This window comes from Littorina saxatilis, linkage group LG15 (assembly GCF_037325665.1).
Source record: "Littorina saxatilis isolate snail1 linkage group LG15, US_GU_Lsax_2.0, whole genome shotgun sequence".
Classification (NCBI taxonomy): Eukaryota; Metazoa; Mollusca; class Gastropoda; order Littorinimorpha; family Littorinidae; genus Littorina; species Littorina saxatilis.
The window spans coordinates 3,581,026-3,590,938 of NC_090259.1; the positions used below are offsets into that span (position 1 = coordinate 3,581,026).

At 42.9% G+C, this 9,913-nt stretch overlaps 1 protein-coding gene across 1 annotated transcript; it reads right to left on the minus strand.

The window, feature by feature from the left end:
* Positions 1-1,099: 1,099 nt before the first annotated feature.
* On the minus strand, positions 1,100-9,913 carry LOC138948238 (uncharacterized). The gene is made up of 3 exons (XM_070319756.1): positions 9,781-9,913; positions 5,311-5,481; positions 1,100-3,684 (listed from the first exon to the last, which is right to left on the minus strand). The coding sequence occupies exons 1-3, from the start codon at positions 9,911-9,913 to the stop codon at positions 1,100-1,102; spliced, it is 2,889 nt and encodes a 962-aa protein (XP_070175857.1).

Below are 9,913 nucleotides of genomic sequence, written 5' to 3' on the forward strand. Positions count from 1 at the left end.
TAGACTGAATAGTGTCCAAGAAATATCCAACGTTAAAGTTTTCCGGCCGGACGTGGGGGACGGACGGACGGACGACTCGGGTGAGTACATAGACTCACTTTTGCTTCGCATGTGAGTCAATAAAAAGGCCAATAGGTGTAACAACAAGTGTAAGTCATCACCAAAGTACATGTAACTAAAATCATTTCATCATCGGGTCTTTCGAATAGTTTAGATGTTACCGGATGTTTGTGTACATAACAAAATTGCTTAAACGAAGTTCACATGTGAATGCTAATCTCTCTCTCTCTCTCTCTCCCGCATACACACATACAACACACATTATTATACACATTCGCACAAACTGCCTCAGTACACACACAAACAGACGCACTCATACACTGATAACAAAAGCATAGTAAGAAATGCGCCAGAAACATTATTTTCACAGCAGCAAAAGCACATTGAAATAAATTAATCATGGAGTAAGAGGAGAATAGCACCAACGCAAGAAGCAATTTGATACAAAAAGGACATACAGATTCTGTATATTCCAGCACCAGATCCAAATATAATTCAAAATATGAATATAAATTGCAAGATAATCACAAAGGGATGATAAACAATTAAAGGAATTGCACATGCAAATATGCATACATTAATACTGAATAGATAAGTTAATATGAAATTTCCATTCAGAATTACAAAATTTTCACCGAGCTTAAAATGGAGAAAAGTCATTTTCTTTATTTTTGGAACAAGAAACATAAAATTAACATACATCCAATCCTTATCATTTTCTGATTCCAAAAATACATAATTTCATTGTGTTTGACGTTGCAAATATGTTCAAAATGAAGACGTTCCTCGAGTGGAATTATGCTTCAAACTGTGACTTTCAAAGCTCTCTTCACCCAACTGATAAGAGAACGTCATGAGTCTATTGAAAGGTGAGAGATTATGACGTTCTCTTGTGACTTTCTTTCCCAAAGCACAATACAATTACAGCCCCAGGTTTATTTCTTCCCAAAACTATCCTTCTGCTCATGCTCTAACAAATAATGTAATGGTATTTCACTGGCACTGTTGTGACCATGTCTCAAGAGTTTAAATTACTACCCTAGCCTGCGAAGTTGTGGATGATATTCACCAATGACTTATGACCTTTTTTAAATGCGAGGTCAGCGGGAGTTCTTCTTTTTTTGTCCTTGGCAGCTTTGACTGCCTGTCGTGTCAGCAATAGTAACACGGCCTCAGTTTGACCTGTTGAACAGGCCTTATGTAATGGGGTCTGCCCATTCACATCTTTTGTTGCAACACTGGCTTTGTGCTCCAGTAATAGCTTTGCAATGACAGTGTGCCCACGTTCACACGCAATGTGCAAAGCTGTACCGCCCTTTATATCTTTCTTCACAGCACTTGCACCAGCCTTCAAGAGAAAGTACACGGTGTCGGTGTAACCACTCTTAATGGCTTTGTGAAGTGGTGTACGGCCTCCACGGTCTTTCACGTTCACTCTGGAACGGTGCTCAAGCAAGAGACGTGCTGTGTCGGTGTGGCCATTTTCGCACACTTTATGAAGGGCTGTGGCTCCAAATTTGTCCTTCATGCCAACACTTGCACCTGTCTCCAGCAAGAGACGTGCTGTGTCCGTGTGACCATTTTCACACGCTTTATGAAGCGCTGTGGCTCCACATTTGTCCTTCCTTCCAACACTTCCACGTTTCTCCAGCAAGAGACGTACCATCTCTGTACATCCATTAAAGGCAGCTGTGTGGAGGGGTGTGGAGCCGTCTCCATCCTTAAGGTCCACAGCTGCCCCTCGTAGAATGAGCACTGAGGCCACGTCAGTATTACCTGCCTTTGCGGCACAGTGAAGAGGTGTTTCCCCTTTTTTATTTTTAACATTCACATTTGCAATGAGCTGGGTAAGAATGGAAGCAGCTTGTGTTTGACCTGAACGAGAGGCTACATGGAGAGCTGTATCACCATTACTCCTATCTGCTTGTTCATGCCGACTGCCCCACAAAACAGCAAGGAGGTTGCCCTCTTTGCATGCTTTAAGTAAATGAAAGTGGGAAAACATTGCCCATGGGGTACTTGGTTGATTTTTCTGTGCTAGCTGGCAGGGGGTCTGTCCATTCTTGTTCTTGGTGTTGACCGAGGCTCCACTCTTCACGGCCAGTGTGATGGCCTCCAAGTTTCCCTTGTCGGCAGCGATGTGAAGCAGCGTGTTGCCGTCAAGGTCTGTCTCGTCCACCTCCCTGTCAGCCAACAGTCTCAGCGCCAGGTACCAGTGTTGGCTTGGCAGCTCCACGTTGACCGGGTCCTCTGTAACGGTCACTGACAGCAGTGTGGCTGGGATGGGCAGTGAGTGGTCGTCAAGGTAACACAGAGCGCCTGACTGCAGCCTTTTCTTTAGGCCATCAAACTGTGCATTGATTCCTTGTTTTAGAAAACGTTTGGGTGATGGCAACAACAGGTTCCACCTCGGTTGAGCAGGCAGTAACAAGGGTATCAGAGTCAACTCTCTGCAGATCTCTCTTTCCTCAAACAAAACCGCTATAATTGCAGCACACAAGAATCCTTCGGAGAGTGCTCGGCTTGCCACAATACGTTCCCTCAGGACCGTCATCAGCCAGCGAAACAAACATGAGGACAGACTCCATGCAGACCAGTAGAGCAGTGGCAGACCTCTGTCCACTGCACTGACCAGTAGGTCAACATAATCGTCTTGACCTCTGCAGAACGTCTGGAAGTCTGCCAGAAACTGGCGGCATGAAAGAGAAGGATGCTGGCACAGTTCTGACAACTGCCCATCCTCAATCATCTTGTACATCCTCTGCATCACCACCCGATACTCCCTGTCTGTAGAATCAATCAGGATGAGAGTTTCTTTAGATGTGCCCAAAGTTCCCACGTGCTGCACAAAGAATGCAACATCACACACCTGTAGTACGTTGGCCTTGAAGTGCATGCTGCCAAGAGTCAGCCCTGCGGCGTCATACAGAACACGGCTGAGGAAGCCAAGGCCAGAGTTTGAGAAAACGGAACCCTTAAGATTATATACTAACTTCTTCAGATCACACAAATTCACGCTTGTGGAAACCAGACGACTGAGTTCAGCTTCCAACGCAGGAGAATCTAATTCAAGGCTGTCATCTTCCTGTAGACTTCGCAACAGAAGGGCTGCAAAAGGTTTTCCCAAACAAGCATCATCTAGCATACATTGCAAAAGTGGCACATAATGAACTGCACACAGGTCTCGAGGGCAGTGGTTCAAGGAAATTACCAAAGCAGCTGGCAGAAATGGGTTGTCTAAAATTTTTTCCTGTTCCCTCACCTCTCTAAGTACATGAGGATATAACGTCACTACAATCAAGCACGGTGAATTTCTTCTTAAACTCTGACATCGACGGTACCGAGCGCGGTCAAGTCCAATCATGCCTAGAGCCCCATCAATGAGTACAATACTCTTCCCCTTCACATCCTGCTGCAGGTGGCAGCAGACTTCCTCAACTCTAAAAGGAATAAACCCTTTCTGTTTGAAGTGTTCAAGAATGGCGTTGCCCAGGGCGGTCTTGCCCGATTGGACTCCTCCACACAACCCCACACGCCCATTCTCCTCCAACAGCTCCACAGCCTTGGCCAGGTCCTCTTCATTGACACCCTGGATTTTCACACTACATGGGGATGTGTGGATTGCTGTGAGGGAAAAAAAAAAGAACTGAACTCACTGAATTTGTTTTCACTGAGACTAGCCAGTCCTGGATTAGCTGAAACCCTTTAACCCAGGCAGGGCTGACTGGCACCAGTAAAATAAACCAACAGTTAACATAAACACATTTAATGATAAATTTTCAAACTAAACATCGACTTAAAGTTAAAATCATGATAATAAACACTAACAGGGTTTCATGGTGATCTAAATAACTTCCTGAACACCCCCCCCCCCCCTCCAAAAAAAAGTTTGGAATGTTCTGAAAATAAACTCAAAAACAAAGCAAATCTGCAAATAAATAACGGAATCGAATTTCTAAGAAATACAACAAAATCGAAAAACTTCAAATTCGACCAATGTTGCTAGTCGATCACATGACTTTTAGCGAGATCGGCGAAACACTACAGGAAGTCCACCCGGCCGGGTATATTCTCTGCATACACCTACGTTTGGTCGACATAGACTGCAAAAGTTAGGCTAACGTTCAATTTCAAACCTTGCGATGTTGAGTCAATACCCAAATTCAGAAACAAATTTCAAAAGAGCAGACTATGTGGATTGGTGATGCATAAGCTGAAGTTTATTAACACCATTGATGAAGTAACTCAATCTACAGATGTAGAAGTTATTAGCATTCTTGTGGGTCATATATATTTTGGGTTATCCTGTAGCTGATTGAGAAATACAAAGCATTTCCCTCAACAACAGGCTTGATCATTTAAAGAGCCACTCTGACTCAATAAAATCAGTTCGCCAAACTGGTCAGTACTGGTCAGAACTGGTCAGACATTTTGACCTGGGATAAGACCATCCCTCCACTTGGTCACATATCAAAAGTCAACAGGCTGTTATTTTTGTGTATGTGACCAAGTGGAGGGATAGTCCAACCCCTTGTAAAAGCCTGACCCGTACTGAGACAGTTCGGCAGGCGGAGTGGGCCTTCAAATGACAGCAAAATTTAACATGAATAATTTAGCTAATAGACGATTTTCAAAAATCACTGTGTCAGGATTATTCAGGATTATCAGCGGTCTGGAGGAAGAGTAAGAGCCTCTTTACCTCGGACATGCTTTTCACAACATCCGGAGCATGTGCCACGCTTTCGATCGGCTTTATCCTGTGATTGGGATGAACAACTAACTCTGATGTGTATGTTATGCAGCGCGCGCACATTATGATACTTTTTCTTTAGAAAATCAGAGTTCACGAGTTCATCGGAGTTCAGAATTTGTTGCGGAAACGATCGCTGACAAGTAGGCAAAACGTATTTGATTGTGGTCACGTGGGTTTGGCTTGAGGTCACATGAGTTTACGAGAACGCACATGCTTGGCGAACACTTCGAGTGATCAGCAAGCTATCAATGACGATTCATGGCTCCAATGATTGTATTTTCGAAAGAAAATAGTATCATATTTAGCGGACGCTGCATAGCATACACATTACATATACCCAAGCACACGATAAAGCCGATCAAAAGTGTGGAACATGCTCCAGATGTATTGAAAAACTTGTCCAAGGTAAAGGGGCTCTTATTCTTCCAAACCACTGAAAATCCTGACAGAGTTATTTCCGGAAAACGTCTACTGCGAGTAACAAATTATCAACTTACGATTCCCAACACAGGGACTACGGTCCGGGCATGTTGAGCAGGAATTGAAGACATTGGTGATGCTGTTGACGACCTGTCTCTCCACAGTCTGATTTTTTACATAGGTGGCGTTGTGAACCTCCTGTGCCCCAAAATTGACAGGCGCAGAAATGTCACAAATATTCACCTGTCCTGAAACAACCAAAGGGTGAAACAACTCTATACATTGAAACTTTAAATAGTAGCTATGAGTGAGAACTTTTTCTGTGATACCAAAGGTTTCCCAATCACTTCTGTAGAAGGGGTCTAAGTTGACCAAAGGTAGGGGCATCACCTACAGAATACAGAATATTTCATCGCTCAAGATAGAATATACAGAATATTAAATTTTCCCTGTCGGTGCACTTCCTGTAGGTGTTTTCCCTAAATACAGGCAATACACCAGGGCTCATTTCCTGTAGCACTTTGCCGATCTTGCTGAAAGTCACGCTATGCCTATAGCCAAATCAGTAAAACTTGACATCTTTTCTATCCTTTTCTTTAGTTTCCAAAGAGATTCAATTTACATGTAGTTTTAAAATGTGTATTGAAGATCCATCAAGACCTAACCCTTCTGTCAATCTGCATTTTGGATGTCCTTGAAGGGAGATGAGTCATGTCCTTGGCGCTAGATTGAGTGATATATACAGGAAACACACCAAGGTACATTAATTCCCTACAGGAAGTGCACCTATAGGGAATGCACCTACGTATTGTCGCCTTAGACCCCTTCTGTCCTAGTAATGAGTATAAAAATGTCATACATGTTAATCACATACAGTTTTTACAATACACACACAAACATCTCAGTCACTCATTCATCCCATAAACATACACTACATGAACAGACATGTATGAATACATGATATCTGACTTGTATAACTTTATAAGCACACAGGCCCGGCCAAATTTTCAATTAAAGTACTGAAAAGCGTGTCCTTTACACCTAGCTCTTAAGTTCAAATTTACCAGAACACTTTTTCAAAATGGCATCAGTCTTACTCTTAGTGTCTGTGTATAAAGATCAGTGATATGATAAGTGGTACTGGTAGAATGATTCTTGGCTTGAACTAACAAAATATTGTGTCCTCAATTTTCACCTGAATCTCATAGGATAGCATTTTAAAGTTGCTGATCCCCTCAGAGCACTCTTGAAGCAACGGTTTTTCCTTTTGTTGCAAATAAGGATATAAACAGTCAAAACATTTACACAACTATTCTACAGATGACCACAGATACCTTTAGTACTGCTAGCCAAACAAAACTTAATGCCGTTTGTCAGTTCCCATCTCCCGCCAAAATGTAATTTACATTTCCCATGATCTCGTTCTGGGGCTAAAAGCTGTGTGGGGTATTCCAAAATGGAATGAAATACCGTGTTTTACAATTCATTACATAATCAAACACAATGTCTTGATGTAAACTACCCAAGATTGTCGATATTACTAGTTTTCCATGTAGGCATTTGACGTAATTAGTTCACATGCAGGGGCTGATCGAGTTTTACAATGTCCCACCTGGATAATGATAAAAATAATTCATCAGAAAAATTGCAGTTTTTGACTCCATGCAAGGTCAATGGAACTTGTATTGGTATTAGTTCAAATTGATAGACGCCTGAGGCATGACAGAAAGCCCTTGGGGCTCGGTGCACCTGGAAGTGAGAAGTCCAGTAGCCTTAACTTGCTAAAGAGAACAGTCTCTGCAGGCATCTCAAAACAAAGCAGACGATGCACACATACATCGGGAGTCTGTGCGTTACCCACATAAATGTGCACACAGTGTGGGTGACAGTACCTCAGTCTAGAAATGTCAACCACATTTTTGCTGGAGATGCGAACTTACAAACCACATGAAGTTTTGTTTGGCTGGCAACAATGAAGGTATGTGTAGGCATCTGTGGGATGGTTTTGAGAATGTTTCGACTGTTTACATCCTTGTATATGTGACAGAAAGACAAATCGTTGCATAAACTCTGCTCTGAGACATACACTGAGCACAAAAATGTAAGGATATTTTTTCAGTGGTATAGCCAAGATATAAGACAGCAGTTGTTTGTTCAGACAGAAATGTATGTGAATTTGAAGAACTGCCTTTCTTCTGCTCAAAAATGTGTTTCTTGGATTTGAGCAATATTTAGGAATGACGTCACAGATTCTTGACCATGCCTAGCCTCAAAAATGGCATCTGTAGACGGCTTGATTCACTTATAACCGTCAAAATGGTGACTTAAACTGAACGATGTTTTATTTTTTATATCAGAAAGTTGATTTGGTGTCTTTCCTAACAGGTTATACACATTTAATTTCAATCCGCCCCGCTGTAAAGCACTTGCGCAGGGATGTTGTTACAAATTCACACCTATAGGACAAATGTCCTGAGCTCTTCAGAATCAATAGGACATTTGACAGCTTTCAGAATTTTCAATAGGACATCATCATTTTGTGCAAAACACTGTCCATGGAATGGCTCCAAAATCATGTGCACACACACATAATTTATAGTATATAAACAGAACATTTTTGCATACATTGTTTTATTAATTTAGTTCCAAATAGGACACACACAAAAAGAAACAAACATCTAAAAAGCAACCAAAACCTTCAGCACTCTTTTTTTGATTGTCTCACTAGAAAATGAAATACTGAGAAAACTTTAAAAAAAAGTCTGTTTCAACACAGGTTCGACAAAGCAGTATGTTCTCTTTGCTGTCAAGATCTAACCAACCAAACAGGGTCAGCCATGAATAGTTGAAAGACTGTTTCTGCGAATTTCCTGCTGTGCCGACACCATGTCCTGTGCAAAAGAAAAAGCTTCTCTCTCCGTGTATGTGTCAGTTTCAGCGGCGACACTGTCATTGGCACTGTCATTTTCAAGAATGACGCTCGCCGTGTGTTCACCTGTATTTGACCCAAATGTAGCACAGGATGCCGTTGAAAAGCCAAGGTCATCAGCTTTGTGTTGATCTTTGGCAGGCCTTTGTTTTATTTCGGTGGCATAATTCAATGCGCTTCGTCAAAATGTCACAAACAGAAACCAAAAGCAGACGCAAGACTTATAGTCAGTTGGAGTTGTCTCCCGTACTCCTAAGGCCTGGCGCTCACCTATGTAACTTCAGCAGGACAGAAGACGCACTGCAGCTTCAGGGCCGGACTAGGCTAAGAGGAGGTGGGGGGGGGGGGGGGTTGCTAGAGGTGGTCCAGGGGGATATCCCCCCTGGCGGCAGGGGCGAATCAGTTCATTTTATGGGGGGGGGGGGGGGGTTTCCAAAGTATATTGTGAAGACAGTTCATTTTATGGGGGGGGGGTTTCAAAAGTATATTGTGAAGATATGAGTGTGAAGGCGCATCCAAAGCACCGAGCCGACGGCGCAAAGCGCCTAGCTTGCTAGCGGGGGTCCGGGGGCATGCCCCCCCGGAAAATGTTGAAAAAAAGGATGCAAAATGGTGCAATCTGGTGCATTCTGAGGATGATCGTTACCAGTTTCAGGCAGCAGATTTTGTCACTGATTATAACCCCCAAAATTGAAACTCAATGTAAAATAAAGAAATGCACACCTCATTCAATATTTTTTTTATATTTTTATATTTATAAGGTGGGTCCGGAAACCCCAGAAACACCCCCCCCTCGTCCGCCCATGGACGGGGTCAAGGGGCAGAGCCCCTTGTGGGGGTCAGGGGGGGAAGCCCCCTGAAGCTGATGGGTAGGTCATATTCTGAGATAAGAAAATGGTCGCTCCTTGCATGAAACGGCATAAAATAAGCAATAATAAAAAATGTTTTAAATAAGTAAGGTACATGTTCAGGCTAGGGGGGGGGTTGCGCAACCCCCATAACCCCCCCGGTAGTCCGGCCCTGAGCTTATTCCAGCCCGCTACACGTTGCGTGAAAGGAAAACAGGCCAAGTACTCGTCATAATCCCTATCGCAGCATCAATAATATGCAGTGCGTCGTCTCTGCCGCTGAAACTGCGCAGGTATATTCTGCCCTTAACTTTAGTGTGCTGCAGTCGGGTGTACCCAAACGGCTCATATCGCAAACGGTTCGGAATTCCCGAAAACGCAAGATCAGCACTGCACAACTTCAGTGCACCTGTACGCGAGATTGCTTGGTTGCTTTTTGAAAATGTGTATCATGAACGGAAAATATCGAATATCACGCAGTCCGAAGGAATGGAGTTCTTATCGAACAATGACAGCGCTCAGGTCAAAACGATAGGACATCTGACCGCCATGCGGCTAAGTGAATCAGACATTTGAGCCTTTCAATCGGTCTATGTCCGATGTCCGACGCCTAACGACATCCCTGCTTGTGTAACAAATGTATAACATAATAACTGCCACATAACATTATGTACAAATTAATATATTCCCTTCCAGTCTAGCAATCCACATTGTTACATATATATATACATGTACATAGTTGTATATATATATATGTATAATTTACTAACCAATCCCTCTATTGGCAAGCAAGGAAGATGCCGCTTCTGTGTCAACATCAGCAATATTACTTATTTGTCTGCTGTTTCTGGTTTCAATCTCCTGGGTCATTTCCATTGCCCCATCATCTCCTGGTGAAGACAT

What these genes read in the sequence shown, in the direction of transcription:
- LOC138948238 (XM_070319756.1), bottom strand. Translation starts at nt 9,913, where the DNA reads ATGTCTTCACCAGGAGATGATGGGGCAATGGAAATGACCCAGGAGATT. An exon ending in GCTTGCCAATAGAGGGATTG is followed by an intron (nt 5,482 to 9,780) that starts GTTAGTAAATTA and finishes TGGTTGTTTCAG; the next exon opens with GACAGGTGAATATTTGTGAC. An exon ending in TAGTCCCTGTGTTGGGAATC is followed by an intron (nt 3,685 to 5,310) that starts GTAAGTTGATAA and finishes TTTCCCTCACAG; the next exon opens with CAATCCACACATCCCCATGT.